At 36.2% G+C, this 21,960-nt stretch overlaps 1 protein-coding gene across 9 annotated transcripts in view; it reads left to right on the forward strand.

Moving 5' to 3' along the window:
- Positions 1-21,960, forward strand: part of SH3KBP1 (SH3 domain containing kinase binding protein 1) — a 451,877-nt gene that overhangs the window by 387,939 nt on the left and 41,978 nt on the right. For all 9 annotated transcript variants that reach the window (XM_074214287.1, XM_074214288.1, XM_074214289.1 and 6 more), the window contains one exon: positions 17,561-17,646. In XM_074214287.1, the coding sequence (XP_074070388.1) occupies positions 17,561-17,646 (86 nt within the window). The remainder of the gene's footprint in view (positions 1-17,560; positions 17,647-21,960) is intronic.

Raw genomic sequence — 21,960 nt, forward strand, 5'->3', positions numbered from 1 at the left:
TCATTCTAATGGAATAATGTCATAAAGACATAATGAAATGGTTCCAGTAAGATTTTGTCATTTTACGTTGAAGATTAATTATATTAAAATATTCTAAGTCAAAGTTATCTTAGTTGTTGCAGCTGTATATGAATTATGCCTATATATGTAGTAGAGAAGGGGGGGAGGCAATAAGGAGTAGTGGAAAGAATTCAGGACTTAAGGGCAGAGGAGTTGAGTTAAAATCTCAGCTCTGTCACTTATTGCCTCTGTGACCTTGGGAAAGTCACCACTGTTGTCTGGGTCTCCATTTGCATATTGTAAAATGGGGGGGGGTGATCTAAATCAGGATTTGGAGGGTCCTACAGCTGGAAGACCAAATCCAACCCATCTCTGAGAACTAAGAATGACTTTTCTATTTCTAAATATATTTTCTTACCTTTGAAGTACTTTTAAAAATATAGTTTAAATATACTTTTAAATTTTACACTTTTTTAAAAAATACATTTAAAATGTTTTTTATTTTAAATAAAAAATTTAAACTTTATTTAAAAATTAAAAAAAACCTTATTGTATTAGCTCACTGCTATATAAAAGAAGGTCTTGGGCTAATGGGGACCCAGGAGTTGGCTAGCCAACCCTTGGTCTAGATGGATTTCACTAGGGAACTTCCCAGCTCTAGATTTATAATCTTATGGTCCTCTATGTATATACATATGCAAATAAAGTTTCTAACTAGTGAGTTTTCTGTCTTTTCCTTCTTTAATCTAGTTTCTTGTTAACACAGACATTCCCTCTCTTTACGTGGAAAAATAGCATCTAAAACTCTGCAAACTCAATCAAATAAATCAACATCACTGTCACAACAATTTAGTACTTTTGACACTTGAAAAAAAAAGTTTGATCAGGAAAAATTTTGTTAAGGCCATCCAAATATACATGAAATTTTCAAGCACCAGATAGTTTGTTGGTTTTAAAAGTGTTTTTAAGTAGACTTTGAGCATATGGATGAGTGGATGAGCATGGATGAGCATACTCTTGACCTTACATGAGAATTCAGGCTCCAAATTTCTGTCCTAGGGGGAAACAAGAACAAAGTTACCAGAGTCAACTTGGCTAACTTATGTGAACAGTACCTAATTTAACTCTGTTTCTTTTGTTTTGACACAACAGTTCAATTTTCCATGAACCCTCCTAAAAAGTACCTATGATTGTATCTGGTAATAGAAATCATTTGCCACTTGAGTTTGCCAGATATTGCATAAATCAATCAATAGAACATTATTGATTGATATAGGAAGACTGTTATATGTCTGTATTGATTATATGGTTTCAACATGGTACATCATATTTGACATGAGTTTGGTTGCTTTTTAGCATTGACGATATTATTATGCTTTTTTGTCTCTGCTTTCTCTATGTTCTGTCACCTTATGTGTGTTTTTCTGTATTTCTCTTAAGTTTTTATATTCATCATTCATTTTGGCACATTTATATGCCTTGATTCTACCATTCCTTAGTTGTTGAGGCCGTATTTTATTTCAAGTTTCTTGTTGTTATAAATAATCATTATGAATATTTTTATTCATAAAAACCTAGACTGTCACTACTTCTTTTGGGGTATAAATTCTATAGTAGGATCATTGGGCTAGAGGACATAGGTTTTTTTTTAACAAGGCAATAGGGTTAAGTGACTTGTCCAAGGTCAGACAGCTAGATAATTATTAAGTATCTAAGGCTAGATTTGAACTCAGGTCCTTCTGACTCCAGGACTGGTACTCTTTGCACTGTGCCACCTAGCTGCCCCAGAAGCAACATTTCTTACCTAATTCCATATTGTTTTTTCAAACTGTTTAATGTACTACCTGACTGTTTCCCCTCAGCCTCTTCAATATTGAATTTTATTATCTTTTATAATCTTTGCTATATTGATGATTATGAGGTGATAGATTAGTTAATTTAATTTTTCTCTGATTATTAAATGGAATCAGTTTTTCAGATAGTCTTGCTTTTTTCCTTTTGCAGACTGTCCAGGAAATATCAATAATTCAGGAAATGATTTTTGATTTTAAGATTGGGAGCCAAGTGCTAGAGACTGGAAGATAAAAAGCACAGTCATCTCTGCCTTCAAGGACCTTCAATGCTACTCTTGCATTTAATTTTCTCCTCTCCTCTCCTCTCCTCTCCTCTCCTCTCCGACCCTCCCCGACCCTCCCCGACCCTCCGACCCTCCCCGACCCTCCGACCCTCCCCGACCCGACCCTCCCGGACCCTCCCCTCCCCTCCCGGACCCTCCTGGACCCTCCCTGACTCTAGGGCTGATACTCTCTCCACTGCACCACCTAGCTGCCCCTTTGCATTTAATTCTCAAGGAATTATCCCAAGGCTGGTTTAATAAATATCAGTAGAGTATATGAGCTCTTTATAACAGTTTATTATATGTTTCACATTTTTATATGTAATAATATTATATAATTATTATATAAGTGGTGACATTTATTGTTTCTGAATGTTATCTGGATTTTTTTAATCATCAGAACAGTGTTTTCATTTTTTAAAAACTTGAGCAAACCTGACTTGAGATTCCAGAAACTCTTACTCTAAAGTCTTTTGGGGGCAGGGTGTAGGCAATCATGAGTTCCTGAAGACCATGACGATAGAATTTAAGTTCTTACAGATTCTATCATAGCCACTCCAATGGGCCAGATCTTTTTTTCTAAAAAGCAACCTAGCTGATTATGGAGAGGTATATCCCTAATGTTTTCACCACTTGGTAATAAATATTTTTGTCTGTGGCAATTTATGAAACAAAGAAAATAAATGACCTTCATTTCCCGTATAGCACCATTGCTGTAGTGTGGAGGCAGAATCAAGGAAAAGGTTTCCTAAGAATCACATCATTTATATCCTGTTAACAAATTTCAAGGTGAATATTGGTACTCTAAATATGAGATCATTGCCATATTGGACATATTGTTTGAAAGTCCCTTTGATCATAACATTATTGCTAAAATGTGCAGGCTAAATATGATTCCAGGCCAGTCTTGTGCTTCTGGTCTGGTATCAGAATAGAATGAAATATTCTTAGGCTATCTAACAAGTCAAGTCAACAAGCATTGATTGAGTCCTTATGGTCTGCCAAATCAAAAGATAGTTCTTGCTCTCAAGAAGCTCACAATCTGGGGCGGCTAGGTGGCGTAGTGGATAAAGCACCGGCCTTGGAGTCAGTAGTACCTGGGTTCAAATCCGGTCTCAGATACTTAATAATTACTTAGCTGTGTGGCCTTGGGCAAGCCACTTTAACCCATTTGCCTTGCAAAAACCTAAAAAAAAAAAGAAGCTCATAATCTAATGGAAGAGCCATCATACCAGGAATTATATACAAACAAGATAAACTGGAGATAATCTCAGAAATTAAGCTTAATATGAAATAATAAGAAAGGTTCCTTGCAGAAGGTGCAACATTAGCTGATGATTGAAGGGAGCCAAGAGATGGGTGAGGAGGGAGAGAATTCCAGGAATATTGGATAGCCCATCAAAATTCAGGGAGTCAGAATATGAAGGGATGTCAAGGAAGCCAAGAGACGGAATTAGCTATAACATGGAAAGATTAATTCAGAGGCAGCTAGGAGGTACAGTGGATAGAGCACTGACCCTGGAGTTAGGAGAACCTGAGTTCAAATCCAACCTCAGACACTTAATAATTGACTAGCTATATGACCTTGGGCAAGTCACTTATCCCCATTGCCTTAAATAAATAAAATTTTAAAAAAAAGAAACATTAGCTCAGCAAAGATGTGCCATTGATTCAAATAGAAGGCCATCCCCTTTTCTACATATGGATATGTGTCTGATCAGCAGAATGTATCAGGTTTGGTGACTAACATGAATGTGAGCTATCAACTCTGTTAAGACTTTTTGTGGACTAGCCAACATTTTAGGTGACCAACAGGCCATATCAGTAGTTCACACCTTAGCTTCCTAGATCATTCAAGTCTCAAAGACAGCTTTTCTGCCTTTTGAAGAAAAAAGTGGCCTAATGTCCATGGTGGATGTACATCTTCTCTGCCAAGAGTAGGGGATGGCAGGTAAATAACTAGCATACTCCACAGCCAACCTTAATGTTAGCACAAATTAAGAAATACCTCCAGGCTCATTAGGTAAGAACATGGATTGAGTTAGTAAGTCAATGGGTTGTAGTCTCCATAGTTAGAGAGAACTTTCAAGATGATGAGATCATGAATCCATCTATTTGAGTATTTATTAAACTTGACAGAAAATCGAGTTAAAAAATAAAAAAGTTGCATAAAACAAATACATTGAGTTCTTTGGCAGAATGGCTTTCTGTATAAATGATTAAGTCAAGGATGATATTTATTGAATGCCAACTGAAGCAAAATACTTGGGGGAAAATATTTTTTCATAAGCACTAGTAGTTGATAAAAAAAATATGGAAGAGGAGATCACGTAGGTCTTGATGAGTGATGAAAGGATAGTAAAACCTGCTGATTTTTGACTGGACACACCAAACAAAGAGAGACCAATATAATTTCATCATCTAGACTGTTCAAGCAGCAATACTTAATATTATACTCTTAGAGAAACTAGAATTTCTATGCTCATCAATTTATTGTCTCCTCTTGTAAGTTTCCTACAACTAAAATCTTCAACACTTTTTTATTCATGACAGAGTTGGAGGGGGTTTTTTTAAGCTTTCTCTACACCTAGTTGTATAATAGAACTTCCATGAAGAATGATATTTTTGAAGACTGTGCAAAAAATCAGCATAAGCAAAAATGGTATAGCAGTTAGTATGGATGTTTTCTAAAATGCACATGCTCTTTCCCTCTCCCTCAACAGCTGAGTCACTGATGAGTGAGAAAGATAACTTTGTGGATCTCAGTTTTCCTACTGGCATTTCTACGTGACCTTGATAGATTAGGTACCAGAAACTCTCATCCAGATCCTATAAATGACCCTTGGAAAGTTGCCCTCCTGTAATTGGCAGAAATGAATAGGGCTGAGGAACAATCTGAGAAAGTTAGAAGCTTCAGCTAAGTACTCCCTTTATAGCATGTTTTATTTAGAGGAAAATACTTTCTCTAGGCTTTCTTGAGATGTACTAAATAAGTTATACTGATCTACTGAATTGCTGGCTACTTGTACATACTGAAAATCATTGCCTGGCTTTCATGTGTGGGGGCCCATTTTATTTTGTACATTTATTGTCATCTTCTTCATTTTTGATTCATGTTTTAACTTCCCTCCCTCCCTCCCTCCCTCCCTTCCTTCCTTCCTCTTTCCTTCCTTCCTATTCAATAACTTAATTTACTTCATTAGTTCAGTGAGTCCATTTTTCTAAGGTAAGTATACAGTCATGAAGATTGCAACCCATCCAACCGTTCCATCTGTAATATCTCTTGTCTTCTCTGTGTCTTCTCTTAAATCCTCCATAGGAAATCAGCTACCATGCTATAGGCCTTCCACTGAATCTTTTAATCTTATTTGAATTTCAGAGCTTGCAGTATTATTTAATTTTAGTTTGGGTTAATATTTCTTGTTAACCGTTTTGTAAAGAATTAAAATTTTAGAACCAAAAAGAAAGTTCTTAGTTGTAAACCAGATCTTGGAGAAAACATGTGAGACCTGAGAAACAAGGCTATTACCGCATCTACATACACACCATAAGTTTATGTCTATTGAGTGGGAATTGAGTCTGTTGAAGACTGAATCTGTGAGCTGAATCTCATTAAAGGACAGAAAGCACATACAACTACCTAGAGTCTTCTCTACTTTTAACAAAGTTACTGCAATCTTCACCTTTGCCTTTCTGTCTTCTTTGTAAAAAACAGAACAAAACTGGACTGCCTTTCTTTGCCATAATGTCTTAATACATTGATTAGGAAATAGTGGACTGAATAAATCACTGATTCTGTTGTGAAAGCTTGAGGGATCTTTTAGAAATGACTTTTTTAGAAAAATGGAATGGGGGCAGCTTGTGGGGGGCAGCTTGGTGGCGAAGTGGATAGAGCACTGACCCTGGAGTCAGGAGTACCTGAGTTCAAATATAGCCTCAGAAACTTAATAATTACCTAGCTGTGTGGCCTTGGACAAGCCATTTAACCCCATTTGCCTTGCAAAATCCTAAAAAAAAAAAACAAAAAAAAACCCCAAAACCAGAATGGTTTTCTTTTGCTTAGTGTTTAAATGCTTAGACCACTTTTTTCCCAAAGGATCAAGGGCTGGATAAAAATCTTAATATTGGAGTTTTGACTGGAGGACACCCTTCATTACAAATATTTTCACTTGTTTCTCTGTGTGGTGAAGGCTTTGCATTGTAATGTGTTTTTGAAAGAACCACACAGAGAGATAAATGTCTGATTTTCTTGATGTTTTTAGCTTAAGGTAAAGATGAGAGAAATATTAATGTACTAATGTCAGCTAAGTTATTCCAGAAGTGAGGTTGTCTCTCTTGAGACTAACTTACCTGCAAAGAAGTTAATTTTCTTCTCTAGATCTGGAAAGATATCAGATTGTCTAAGCTATTTGGTACATAAATATGCAGAAGATAATCTTCAAGCTAATGAGAACTCAGTGATATAACTGTAATACTGCCCTGAAGCACAATTTTCAGGAAGTGTTTCTTTACCCATTGTAAACTGCAAGGTAAATAGACCTCAAGGGAGAAGGGGTACCCATTTATATTCCATAAATGATCGTTAACTACCCAACTTTGACTAACCTTGATTTTCTCTAAGACCCTCAAGAACACTGAGGGTATTTAGTGTATTCAAACCACACTGAATTATGAGACAAAAATACAGATTCAAGTCCTGTTTACTAGCCAAAGAACTTGAATAAATCATTTCATCACTCTATGGACCTCAACTCTGCAGGTGGACCAGGTAGTTTCAAAAGTCTTCTCCAGCTCTAATATTCTATAGTTTTAATATTCAACTGTCCCTTAGTTTTCCAATGTTAAGAAGAAAAAAAGATGTAATGTTCTTTATAGAGAGAATTTTAAAAATGAAGTTAAAGAATCAAATAATAAAGAAGTCTCTCCCCTTTTTAAGCTTTTGAAAACTCACTTCCTAGTCTCTGGAATTTTATATTGTATATTGGCCTCTTTTGGTTTCTTTTAGTCTGTAAGTTAGCCTTGGGGAAAGAATGAAATCTGTCTTTATTGTGTCTTGTAGTTTCCAGTGAAGTCTTGTCTAATTTTTTATTAATTCCTCACCCAGAGATAGGATAAATTTTGTTTTATATATGATATTAAAACCTCATGTTAAGAATGATCCACATCTCCTGAAAGTGTCATTTAGTAGGAAAAATTATGGGATTAGAAGTCAAGTTTGAATTCAGTATCATGCCAGTTTAGTGCCATTTTGGGTAAATGACTTAACTATCTCTTAGCCTCAGCTTCTCATCTGTAAAATAAGGGAATTGGATAAGATAATCTCCTAATTCCCTTCCAGCTCTTATTTTGTGATCCTGTAACTGACAGCCAGTAGCAGAAAGTGGGACATGGGGATACACATAGATATGTGCCCTGGCAGATTTGTCTTTCAAGTGGCACCTGATAGACTTTTCCAAAGGGGGCTCAGACTATGGGAATGCTTCGTGAACCAATTGTTAAATTTTCTGTGGGAGCATTTATACCTGGGAAATTGGCAAATGTTATAAATCAGGACTTGATTTATTGTTTTATTGATTGTCTAGACTTAAAGTGTTGGAGGAAATGTTAATAAGGCAAATTGGACTTAAAAGTGCATTTTTTTCCAGAGAAGTGGTTGTTAATTTTTATCAGTATACTCATAGGACCCCAACAGAATTAGAACATTCCCTCTCCTTCTCTCTCCTTTCAAACTCACCAGGTAGCTGGAGAATTCAACTCAATCATTTTAGAGTAGTTTCTAAGTATCACAAGATGCTGGGTGAATATGAATTGCAGGGTAAGCAAACCTCACCATCCCTGGTCTTAACCCAAATTAGACATTGGAATTTCCAACTAGGGTATAGCCCTGGTTTAGGACAGCCCAGCGTATTTTCTGACAATTTTGAAGATCTGGCCTAGAAATGGGAACTTTGGTGGCAAATTGAGTGGGGATTGTCCTGTTATCTCTTGACTTTGCTCTTTGGGAAATCTCCTCCACTAACCTATAAATAGCCAAACTTGTTTGTGCATATCTAAGCAAGGACATAGCAAAAGAGAACAGCTAACAGCTGCCTGAGAAAAATCACCCTAGTTCCTGTTTCCTGTGCCTATGGCTCATGCTGTCTTAATATTTAAGCAGAATATTTCTTGGGATCAAAGAGTACCTGTGATTTTCTTAGGACAATTTTGACTCTCAGGTAGGTGGATATGCTGGAACTCTGTAAAAGCTACTTCTGGAGTTCTGTAATTTTTTTTAAATAGAGGATAACTGGGGGAAATGGATCCTTGTCCTCTGGTTAATCATTTTAGAGACCAGATAGCATGAGTGGTATCTGAGAACTTGGTGTTAGAAGTCCTGGATTCTAGTCCTGCCTTCCCTATTTAACTATTTAAAATGTGTAACCTTTGGGAAATAAATCACTTAGCTTCTCTAACCCTCAGTTTTTTTATTTGTAAACTGATACTTGCACTACCAACTCACCTGTTTGCCATGACAGAAGCCCTCTATAAATTTTAAAATGCTGAACAAATGTGAGTTGTGACATTCCCCTGTCATAATGGTAATAGTTGAGTTGCTAATGGAGATTTATGTGTGCCAACATCACAGAGAAGAGGCCAGTGACCACTTAAAATTATTTTTTTCTTAAACAAATGTTCAAATTCTTTTATTGTAATTGTTGTACCTATTGTTACTGTTCTTCAGATTTTTATAAGATGAGCTCTGAGAAGTATGAGATGTGAATTCTAGTCCAGGCTTTGTCATACAACTGTATGACCTTGAACAAAATCTACTTACTCCTACTCTTACCCCACCCCCTTTAGAGCAGTCTGAATTTACTTGAGGACTCCTTAGGCATGGGTAGATTTTTGATAAGGTAGAAATTACAGGTTTTATCTTACTTCTGGCATTCTTGGGTGCCTAACATTTGGAACATTTTGGAGACAGAGGTCATCTTAAGGGCCCCTATTGGGTTTGGAAGCTAAATATTTGGCATAGACTTCATTGACATAGATTTCAGTATTAGAGACAAAATGGTAAGATTCTCATCATATTTTTTTCCTCCCTAGTTCTTCATAATATACTCTCTTGCATGGGGATAGGATAAGGACTGAAGTATGATTTTATTTTTAGAGGGAACTACTCAGTGTGGGGTGGTAGAGTGGATAAAGCCCTCAGTTTGGAGTCTGAAAGATCTGGTTTCAAATTTTACCTGCTACCCTTAGCTATGTGACCCTGAGTAAATCACTTAACCTCTCAGGGGTTGTTTCCTCATTTGTAAACAAGGGAAACTGGACTCTGTTGCATTTGAAGTCTCTTTCAGCTTAAATCTACAATGCACACCTGCACCTTCAGAGAGTTGCCTAGGATCCTATAACTCAAATGTGTCAACCTCAGGACTTGAAGACCAGTCTTACTGATTTTTAAGGCCAGTTCTCTATCCACTATGTAATGATGCTTCTTACCACATCTGTGAATGTGGCTTTAAAAAGAAAATCTTCCTCAAAAATAGATGAAGGTGGCGCTTAGGTGGTGCTAGAAGATTCACTCTGTGGTAATGGCTTGGTACTTTAAAGGAGGGAAGTGCTTAAAAAAAAAGAGAGAATCATCCAGTAGGATGTAAGCTCTTTAAGGTTTTCATCTTTGTGCCCCCACAGACTTGAACATTAGTAAACTTAGCTCTAGCATAGTGGTATCATTTTGGTCCTCTTCAGAACAAAGGAAAACAACCATGTGATCTTGTAAATGTCAGTTATTATTTTTTGTGTTCTTCTTATCTTTTTGATGAACAGAATTTGTTTGATTTTGAATAGAATATTGAATAGAAATATTCTTGATGTTAGACCTCTCTTCAAAGGGACAGTATGATAGTGGACTTTGGGTAGATCACTTTTCTTCATCTTTAAAATGATAGAGTAAGACTAGGGGTGATCCCTAAGATCTGTGGTATCAAACTAAATAGAAATTGATCCATGAAGACTTGCATGTTGTCTTAGAAAACCACAAATTAACATTTTCGATGTTGTGCTATTTGCTTTGGCAGCCTCTGGGTTTGTGGCTACTATTTAAGGACTACATCTTAATTGATAATGTCAGTAGTTCCAAACATGTGTTTCAAATAAAAAAATCCATAAGTTCTATTTAAAAGAATACATTAGCATTGTTGTAAGATCCTATAAATAAATTAAAGGGAATTTGCAAATAGACACTTTAAAAAGTCGTTTCTACACCTACAGTCTGATCATTGTCAAAACACCAGCTGCAGTCCCCCTACTTGGAAGGATCAGAACCTTTTTTGAAAAAACACCTACAGTATTTTTCTGATTAAGATTGCTTTTGGTTCCCATGTAGGAGATCCTTTTCTACACAGGTCTAGAGTTTGGGACTGGCTCTTATCTTAATGGATCATAAATCACCAGAGTTAGAAAATTGTGAAGAGAAGAGCCTATTTTCTGACTTGCCAACAGCTTAGGTTGTTGTGAGAAGGAATTGTATTGGATAATGAAATCTCTGTCCAGTTCTTAAGACACCCAGTTTTATTTCAAAGTCATACTGCTTCTACAAATCAGGACAGGCAAATTCCCATGAGACTAAGCCATCACGCCATGCTCTTTCTTCTAAAGATATGGAAAGGACAGGCTCCTATGAAACTTGCCATGTAAATGCCCATGTAAATAATTTCTGAGTCCAACTCTGACTCCTGTGGGGCTAGGAACATTAGAGAATTAAGATTAGGGTTGAAATAAAATACTGTACCTATTTACAGACCATTTCTGGGAGTTTGCCCCTAAGACAAGTCATAATTCATAAGCCAGGGCTTGGACTAAGGGAAATTTTGAAGGTGACAACCTAACGTCCAGCAAGGGACACTTTTTAATATTTTTAGTATAAATGCATATTTCATTAACAGAAGATGACAATCCTCACGGCAAATAGATGTTTTAGATTCATAGAATTAGAGCTGGTGGTTAATATAATCAATAGAATTAGGACTTGAAATCAGACTGAAATTCACATCCTGCCTCAGATATTTGTAATGTGATATTTGAGCAAATCATTCAGCTTTTTAAAACCTTCTTTCACTCATCTTTCATTCTGTTTGCATTAATTATCTCACAGGACTATTGTGAAGACAATGCTTTGTAAGTTTTAAAGAATTATATAATCGTATATAATTAGATATTATATATATGTGTGTGTGTGTATATATATATATATATATATATATAATAAGCTTTGATTGATTAAATATTCAAATACTCAGAGGAGGTAGGTGACTTGTTCAGGGTCTCACAGCTTCTACATGGTAGATCTGAATCTCAGAATCACATCCAATAAAGCATTCTTTCCACTAAGTCTAATTACATTTGTTTCTTTCACAAAGTGCTTAAACCGGGGCAGCTAGGTGGCACAGTGGATAGAGTGCTGGCCTTGGAGTCAGGAGTACCTGAGTTCAAATGTGGTCTCAGACACTTAATAATTACCTAGCTGTGTGGCCTTGGACAAGCCACTTAACCCCATTTTCCTTGCAAAAAAACCTAAAAAAAGAAAAAATAAATAAATAAAGTGTTTGAACCCAGGCTACAGGGAAGTGGGATTACTACTGTATTTAGATAGATATTTGATCTGAGATCTGGAATTCCTTATCCCACATCTTGGAGGAAGACTTGGGAATTCTACTGGATAGTGGGACAAGATTCCTGAATATTCTTTCTTCTATTTTACTATCTCTAAGAGGCAGAGTACACAAAAGTATTTGTATTCTAGAGGTATGATGCTTTATTTGAGTTTCAGAAAATCCATTCTACCCAGTCCTCAGGCTACTCTAGATCAGGAAACTAATAGCTTTGACTATTTTTTGTTATATATTTGGCTAGCTTTGATCTCCTATGCCAAATGATTGCTACCAAAAATAAAATATGAATAGTAAGCAAATACATATATGTATATACATGCATACATGTTTATACACATATGCATATATTCATGTTTTTAAATCTCTAAACCATTGATTAAAAACCGAAATGAGGAAAATTATACAGAATAAGGTATTCAATGGAATAAACACACAAGAATAAATGGATCTTGAGCCAGATAAAATCTCAGCTGAGTTAAGAAGAGATGATCTTAGTAGATAAGTTAGCTCTTGGCAGTCTCGTAGGAATCAAGAGACATATTAGGGGACCAGCTTTCCTCAAATGTCCACAGTTCCGGGGTGCCCAGTGACCATTCAGAAGTTTGTGCCTTGCCTTTCCCGCTCTCTTTCAAATCCCATTTTTCTCTGCTCTTTTCTGTACCATACTTAGCATTCTAACCTCAGAGATCTCATAGCCATCAGGAGATGTCCTTCAAAGAATGGTCCACAGTCTTATACACTGATGGAACAAAGAAGGCAGGAACTTGGGGAGAATATCATTTTCACATTAAAGATGGTGTTCTGACTTTGCCGTGTTCCAGCTCCATTCTCTTTTGGTACTTTTTTCCTGCAAGTGGAATCCAGTTAAAATGGACCTCAAGAGAAACACTGAAGGAAAAAAGATATCACAGGAGGTTGATCCTGGAGATGGAGGAGGGGTTCAGAATGGGATCTGCCAATCTGTCTTACTGGGATTCTAGGTTGTATAGTATGTATGTGTTGGGATTTTGGTCTGCCTATGTATGTAAGATCCAAGTTTTTTTTTTCTTTTAAATATATGTCAGTTTATTCTGCCTTCCAACATGGGGACACTGAAAGCTCAGATTGAAGGGGGATTGCTCACTATTCACTGTATCCCAGAATAGTTCTGTCTAGGCAAAATATAAATTCTGATTGTGGATGAACTTTTGGCATTTAGTGTATTCAAAGAAAGATAGGATTTCCTAGGTACAAATGTAATCTAAACAAATTCTGTTACGTCTTTCATGAGTCTATAGTACCCAGTTGTTTAGATTTAGTCAATACTAAACTAATAAAAGTAAAAAACAACTGCTGTACCACTGGAGAAAGGGGATAATTTATTAAAAGTTAATGCTTTTCTCTCTATTAATGTTCCTTCCAAAAATTTCTTTTGGAGGACTACATTATACAAATTAGTATGTGATCAGACCCTAATAGAAATCAGAAAATTAACACAATATATTCAGTTGAATCATTTCTACTCTTTTGACTTGGAAATTAATTGTTTGAAAGAAAAATGACATTTTTTAATTAAAAAAATTTTGTACTTGATAAATGCCAATAAACCAGAATATTTTCACACAGAAAAAAAGCATATGATGACACAAAGTAAATTACAAAGACCTTGGTTTGAACTTCTTTTTGAAAATAGTAATTATATATTAAGTTCACTACAGGCTGCTAGGTGATGTTGGTGTATATATAAAGTATCAGGCCTGGAGTCAGAAAGACTCCTTTTCCTGGGTTCAAATTTGACCTCAGATACTTACTAGGCGTGTGATCCTGGGCAATCACTTAATCCTGTTTACTTTAGTTTCCTCATTTGTAAGATGAGCTGGAGAAGAAAATGGCAAATCATTCCCGTATCTTTGCCCAGAAAACCCCAAAAGTATTCATGAAGAATCAGAAATGACTGAAAACAACTGAACACATAAGTTTATCACAGTTCCAAAAGTTGTCCTGCTTATTTGTGTTTCCCTTTGAACCCCTTCTGCTTTTTAAGGGCTTCATTGAAGGTCTTTATTTTCTTCATTCTGTGTTTCCATTTTGTTGTATTGTTTTGGGGTTTTGAGGGACAATGGAGATAAGTGACTTGCCCAAAGTCATACAGCTAGTAAGTGTCAATTGTCAGAGAACAGATTTGAACTCAGATCCTTCTGATTCCAGGGCTGGTGCTCTAGTTACTGCACCACTTAACTACCCCCTCCTCTCCCCCCCCCCCATTCTGTTTTAAGAAATATAGTACCCAGAGTAGCACTTTAACTATGATAGATAGTAGTTGGATTGTTGCAATGACTGTTGTGTATGACCATGTCCCAGCAGTTAAATTGCAGAAAATGCAAAATCATCCTCTTCATTTAAGTCTAGATAGAGAGAACTCAGAGTTTACTTTTTGGCCCAAATCTTAAGAGGACCCTGAAAAATTAGATTGTTTTCTATTCTAAAGTTTTATATTCTATCAGTCTCCTGTTTCTGAATACAACTAGATATCCTTTTCCATTAGTGGATCTCAAAAAAGGCACCTGAAAAAAAACAAATCCCAAACTTTCCTTTCCTTCTTCCCTTCACTTCTTCTTTCTCTCCTCCTCTTCCTCCTTCCTTCCTTTCTTTATTTTCTCCTCTCTCTCTCTCTCTCTCTCTCTCTCTCTCTCTCTCTCTCTCTCTCTCTCTCTATTTCTTCCTTCCTTACCTCCCTTCTCTTTCCCCCAAGAGTACATATTGCTTAGGTAATTGAAGACTAAACAATTCAGTGTTTGTAGATTAAACTTAATTATCCTTAAGTTAAATCAGAGTAAGCTTGTTACCTGTGAGATCTCCGAAAATTAATTCAATAAGCATTTATTAAATGCCTCATATATACAAAGAACTGGGAGTACAGAGAAAGGCAAAAAACAGTAGCTCCAACTAGAGATGAGATGAATTGAAGATGATCTCTGGTGGGAAGGCACCAGGATCAAGGGAGATTGGGAAGGTAGGATTTATATGCCCCTGCCAAAGTACAGAGTTGGAATTGTGAACAGAAAGACCATGGTTCATGGCTTGCCTTCAGGAGCCAGTCTGTAACATGGTGGTAATAATGCCTTTACTACCTCCCTCCAGGATTGTTGTGAGGCTTAGATGGTAGAGTATATGGAAAAGCACTTCAAAAACCTTAGATGAAAACCTTTTTAAATGTCAATTATCATCATTCTTCTTGTTGCTTAGATTTTGATTAGCTGTATCTGACTCTCTGTGATCTCATTTGGGATTTTCTTGGCAGAGTTATTGGAGTGGTTTGCCATTTCCTTCTCCAGTTCATTTTTAAAGATCAGGAAACTGAGGCAAACATGGTTAAGTGACTCACTCAAGGTCACAGCTTTGAACTTGGATCTTCTGCCGCCAGGTCCGGTGCTCTATTCATTGAGCCACTTTACTTATTAATTATTAAAATTTATATTGTTATATATTATAATACATGATTATTAAATATTATAATTACCAAGAAGAAAGAAGTTACTAAGAAGAAATTATAATTACTAAGAAAACTGACTTGTATAGCTTTGGCATGGTCTGAACACATTGTGGGTGTCATTATCTTTGTTCCTTCTGAGTTCAATTCCTTATTCCTCATGTCCCAGCTAAAATCCCATCCTTTATAGAAAGTATTTCCCAGTTTCCCTTAATTCTATCTCCTTCTCTATGTTGATGGCTTTTCTCTCTAAATTATTTGTACAAGATTATTTGTAGGTTGCCTCCCCTTTTAGACTGAGCTCTCTGAAAGCAGAAACTATGCTTTATCTTTCTTTTTACCCTCAACACTTAGCCTAGTCTAGCACTTAATAAATGTTTATTGACTGACAGGCTGTGAGTAGAGCCAAATGTAGGAAAAAGAATAAGTAGGACCAACACTTTCAAGACCCTTGAACCTTACTTAGGTCCAAAATGGGACTTACTCAAGGCAGTTCTTGGACTCTCTGGTGATTTTTGCCCAGTCTAAGGATTCAAGATGCTATTTTAACTGATTCAGGCATCTATAATATTCCTGGATTCCTCCCTCCACATTTACACCCCCCCTCACCAAACCTCCAATATTTATAGCCCCAGTAGGTTGGGAAACACAGTCCCTGAGCTACTTTGAATGAGGAATAGAAATGTGAAAATTTGTTAGGAAAACAGTATATCACAGCAGGGAATCTTTTCTCACCTCCACTCCCAAAGACTTTTTTTCCTTCCCTAAACATTTTGGAGGAAAAAAAGTGAAGGGGAGAAAGATTCCCCTATTTGAGTAAGTATTGGGATTTTGGGGTCAAAACTTTCTAAACCAAATTTGTATTCATTTTTTCATATTCCTGACTAAGAAAATATCTGAATTTGTAAGACATTTGTAAAATAAGTGTTGCATATTTTTCTTTCCTTTAAAAAGGTTTTTTCCCTCAGTTGATTAATTTGTTCATTTTTCCAACCACATGAAATGGTAGCTTTCAACAATCATTTTTGCAAGGTTGTGAGTTTTACCTTTTTCTCCCTTCTTCCCTCCCTTCCTTCCCACTCCCTGAAACAGAAAGCTATCTAACACAGGTCCTATATGTATAATTATGGTAAACTTAGATCCATGTTAGTTATGTTGTGAGAGAAGAATCAAATCAAAATGGAGAGGAAAACAATAGAAAAAATACTTGGGAAAATTTTAAAAAGGTTTTTTTGGATGCATTTTGCTCTTTATACCAAGAGAACCAAGGGAAGAGAGACTTGCAGCAGATACCAACTCTAAGATCATGAAATTGTAATTGGCCTGTTTGAGATACCTGGTGTATTCCATGGCCCTCTCATATACTTCATAGGAGATGTTTATTAAGAGGTTGGAATATGACTTTTTAGGACTTTAAGGGATTTATAAAGAAATGGATCTAACGTATCTAATTCTTCCAATTGTATGATATTAGATTTTTGTAGATGAGACTCTTTTACCCTTTAGTTTCCATAGCCAACCTTGGACCTCTTCCACATCAGGGACCACAAAAACCTTCTTGTGAGTGTGTGTGCCCTGCCCTATACTGAGGTGCTATTGTGAGGTGATGCGTAAGGGATGATGAGTCTCCTTCAGATGACGGGCACATCGGTTCTCATCCACTTTTCCCCAAGAGTGTTCTAACCTTTCCCACTAGGCGCCAGATTAGTAGCCTGCTAGATTCCAATGTGACATGATATAACCGTCAGCATGTCAAAAGATGTTCCTGTCCCAGGCTACCCAATCTTTCAGGGAGATAACAGTACTTTTTTTAAAAATCAGAGTACAAAGTGGCTAACTTTTGATGAGTAGGGTTGACCAAACTTGTGTTCTAGATGTTCTGTCCTTTCAGCTGCTGCTATTCAATCTCTCAGAGATTAAGAGAATTAAATTGTGTGGTGATGCCCCATTATAAATCACCTGATTTTTATAGCAGAATACCATTTATTTTGGCCTAGGATTTCCTTTTTGATATGGCACTGTATATATTTGCAGATGTTTTTCCCCTCCCCCCAAAAAGCGTTATAGGGAAGTACAGTACATTGACCAGCCTGCATCAAGATAAAACTAATCCTTGTGGCAATCACACTGGTCAGTGGCAGCTTTCTGTGACAACTGGTTGCGTGTACTCAGTGATTTTATTGAAGTATAAAAGTTCCAACCCCTCCACATAAAAAACACTTATAAATGTGTTTAGTGTCAGAAAAGTGACAAAAGGTCAGAGACACCCAGCAAATAAGTGGAGATTATTAAATATCTGGGCTTTTTTTTCCCCCGTTATAGGAGTGACAATACAAAGATTGACTTGGTGGTCAGTACAGTATCCAGCACCTCAGAGAAGGACCTCTCAGACAGGAGCAATGACATTGGTAAGTAAGGATAATTTTATAGTTTTTCAAAGTTATAAATAACTTTAAACACTTGGCTTGCTGCGATCTGAGTAGTGACATGGGAGATACTATACCAAAATTAATAATACTTTCTTGGATTTATCCAGTTTTGTGAAGAAGGGAAATGAGAGTGGTTTTCCATATTTAAAAAGAATTTTTTTTTTACTTTTCTGACTTTACAATTAATTTTAGATCTAATGAAGTTAGCAGTAACCTTTTTTTTAAAGGTAAAGACTGGCATGAATCTTCATATTTTGTTTTAGAGAGCGATACAGAATACAGAAGTTTGGTACTATACAAGTCTTCTTGAATGAATACATTACTCAAGGACTCATAATTTTGAATTAAAGAAATCATGTATTGTACATGAAGTTAAAACTTAGTAAACATCATGGGGAGAAGAGGGGAAGCTAGTTTACCACTGACCATTTGAAAAACAGAAGGATCTGCCTGTGATATAGCTCACTGAGGAAATCTAGTTTCAGGGACCAATTTGTCATGGAAATTTTCCAGGATCACTTGCTCCAAACCCTTAATAATAGAAATGCATATCTTGTACTAAAGTGGATTTTGTAAGAGGTAGAGGCATAAAAGTTACTTACTCTCTATTCCTTTTTATGTGTGTGTGCATATAGGGGGGCAATGGGGTTAAGTGACTTGCCCAAGGTCACTCAGCTATGTAATCAGTGTCTAAGGTTGGATTTGAACTCGGGTTGTCCTGACTCCAGGGCTAGTGCTCTATGCACTGTACCACCTAGCTGCCCCCTCCTCACTATTCTTTATTCTTATGTGCTTCTTTCTAGAATGATACCTTTACATCAGTCAAGTAATAGTTTTTGGAGCTGATCTTAAGGGATGTTAAATGACAAAGCATAGAGAAAAGAATAGGGAAGCATAGAATTGAGTTGACAGGGAAAATATTAAGCAGAACTACATCTTCCACCTTCAAGTGTAGAAGATGCTTGCTGTGGGATTTTAGCTGGTTAAGAGCATTATGGTGAATGACTGTTGAAAAGGTGTTGTAAATGAAGAGTCTGATAGACTTTTAGTGAGAACATTATAATCTTAATGTATTTGTCATGATGAAATAGAGAAACAGCATAATGCAGAAGACTTGGGGTAAGAAGGCTTGGTTTTATTTCCCGCCTCTGACACCTGCTTACTGGGGGCCCATGGGCAAGTCACAGGAGCTCTCAGAGCTTCAATTTTCTTATCTAGGGTTAGTGAAAACATCATGATGAAAAATGCTGTACACATCCAGAATGAAAATTGATGGAAACTGAATGTAAATTGAAGCATACAGTTTTCACTTTTTAAAATTTTTTTCCATTTTTTCCCTTTTCTTCTGTTTCTTCTTTATCATTATTGCCAATGTGGAAATGTTTTGAATGCTTGCACATGTATAATCTGTAGGGGTAGGGTATGGCTGGGAGAGAGAGGAAAAAATATCTGGAACTCAAACTCTTATTAAAAAATGAATGTTGGGGCAGCTAGGTGGCGTAGTGGATAAAGCACTGGCCCTGGAGTCAGGTTCAAATCCGGTCTCAGATACTTAATAATTACCTAGCTGTGTGGCCTTGGGCAAGCCACTTAACCCTGTTTGCCTTATGAAAACCTAAAAAAAAAAATGAATGTTGAAAATTGTCTTTACATGTTTTTGGAAAAAATTAGTTTAATAATAATTACACAACTTATCTCACAGGGTTTTAGTGGGGAAAGGACCTAATGAACCAAACTATCATTATTGATATTGATCATATCAATTATCATTAACAATATTATTAATCACTAATAATGTCAATTCAGTTCTATAAACAATATTTAATATTATGATTAATAATTGATAGTTAAGGATTGTTGATATTATTAATTCAAATAAGTAAGGAAGTAGATGTCAAAATGATCGTACCTTTGGTTACTCTCAGTGTAGTGGTTAGTAAAATCATTAAATTTTGAATTGATGGAATAACTTTCATCTCCAGCTTTCTGATCCATGAATTTTTTCTTTCTTCAGAAACTTGAAACTTTGACTTTTCTTTGCATCTCGAGATGACTAGGATCATAATTTCTGATCACACACACAAATTTTATTTTTGGACTAGATCTTTGATTTTAGTTTTGTAAAGATTTTCCAGTGAGAAAACTTCCTCTACCAGTTCAGATTGGTAGTTGTTTTACAACCTGTAGTTTTAAGTTGGAGAGAATGTTTTTGTTCCCTCTTACCTCAGTGAAATTTAAACCCTATTTAAGAGCCTGGGTCTTTTTAACTTTTTTTGCATCATCTTTGTATCTCTAGTGTTTTCTACATAATTTTTGGAGTGGAATAGATTAAATGGAAATTAAAATGAAATTTATAAGGAATAAAAATGACCAGTCTGTTTCTTTGTTTTAGAGAGGAGATAAATCTACCCCAGTTTGAGATGATGGTAATGGATAATAGGGATATGAAATGGAATCTCAATAAAGAAGACTGGGAGAGAGATGTAAATTTGGGAGTCACTTGTGTAGGACTGATAAGTTAAAAACTTAGGAATGGATGAAATCTCTGAGAGACAGTGAATCAATAGAAGAGGCCAAGGCCTTACTCATAAAAGATAAGGGTACAGCAACTCCACTGATTTCCCATCAACTTAAGTAATTTCTGTTGTTACAGAAGAACACTTTTTGATTGAAGCCAAGCATCAGAACCCAGGGTGAACAGGGCCTGTGCACCTTGAAATAATCAAAGCCATTGTGTGAGATCCATGACTACATTTTATCCCAAGCAATTTGAATAAAAGAATAAAAGAAAATTGAATTTGAAAAAAAAGCAGTTTCAGAATAAAGGGTTTGGATTTCAGAGGATGAAGCAAACATGACCCTTTCTGACCCAGCTTTGAGGAACAAAGGGAGGACAGAGCTGTGGTGGAGAAGGGATATGTCTGGGAGCGTCTTTGATTCTAAAGGCATTTCCAAGCATCCTCAGGCTGAGGAAAGTTCAAAGAAAAGGTCAGTCTTTCTCCTCACTTTGTTCTTCGAATACTTGTCACAGACATTGCAGTATAACCCACTGTCTCCTTACCCAAACGTTTCCAATAAAACAGATTTTTCCTCAATAGCAAAGAGTCCAAGGATTAACTAGAGATAGATATAACTGTTATGTTAGGCAATGAGTTTATTAACCTCTGCCTAGGGATTAGGGATTTTCCTAACTTGAGGTTGTTATTTTGACTTAAGAACTTTTCATCCAAGATGAAATCCCTAAAGATGAAAAAGAAGGGAAGCAAGCATACTATTGAGGGTCATTGCATTGCCCTCTAGGCTTAAAATGAGCTTTTTTTTATATTGTAACAACTAATTTTATGTAAAACAATTAAGCAAGTTATGTTGTGCAGTGAATAGAATACTGGTCCTAGACTCATAAGACCCAAGTTCAAAATCAGTCACAAGCATTAACTGTATGACCCTGAATAAGCCCCTAAACCCTTTTTCCCCTCAGTTTGCTCAACTATAAAATGGAGATCATAATAGCATCTACCTTCCAGGGTATTGTAAGGATCAAATGAGATAATATTTGCAAAGTTCTTAACACAGGGCCTGATACAGAGCAGATTCTTTTTGGGTGTGGAGCAGTGGAGTTAAGTGACTTGCCCAAGGTCATATACCTAGTCAATATCAAGTGTCTGGGGTTAGATTTGAACTCAGGACTTCCTGCTTCAGGGCTGGTGCTTTATCCACTGTGCCACTTAGCTGTCCCACATTGTAGGTTCTTAATAAATATTGGTTTCTTTCTTTCCTTCCTTATTAGAGAGTAAAAGGAAGAAAAGGTGACCAAAAAGAATGGGTCAGAGGTAGGTCAGAGATGGTGGGAGCAAAAAGAAAGGAGTTTTAGAGCAAAGAAATCATGGAGAATGAGGATAACTCCAGGAGTGGGATTTTCATTATTTTTTTTTTCAGTTTTGTGTTTGTGTAACATTTGTTTGTTGCTTTGGATCCTGGGGGGGGATTACTACAATTTTTTTATATTTATCAAAATGTTTTTATGGATTTTGGGGGCTTTTATGTCATCACAATTTTCCCCTGTATGTCTCCCCATCCCATACCATCCTATATAACAAAAAAAGAAAAGAAAAAGGATACATTAGTGTATTGAAAAAGTTAAAAAAACTTGTACAGTGTATCATACCCTTGAGCCTTCTGACTCTTCAAAAGGGTGAATTTGAGGGATCTACTCATACTTTTATGTTTTGCTACATGCATTTAAAAATATTTTGTGTGTAGTTGTTATCATTTCTATTGTAATTATTTGTATCA

The sequence above is a fragment of the Macrotis lagotis genome, chromosome 1 (genome assembly GCF_037893015.1).
Source record: "Macrotis lagotis isolate mMagLag1 chromosome 1, bilby.v1.9.chrom.fasta, whole genome shotgun sequence".
Lineage (NCBI taxonomy): Eukaryota > Metazoa > Chordata > Mammalia > Peramelemorphia > Peramelidae > Macrotis > Macrotis lagotis.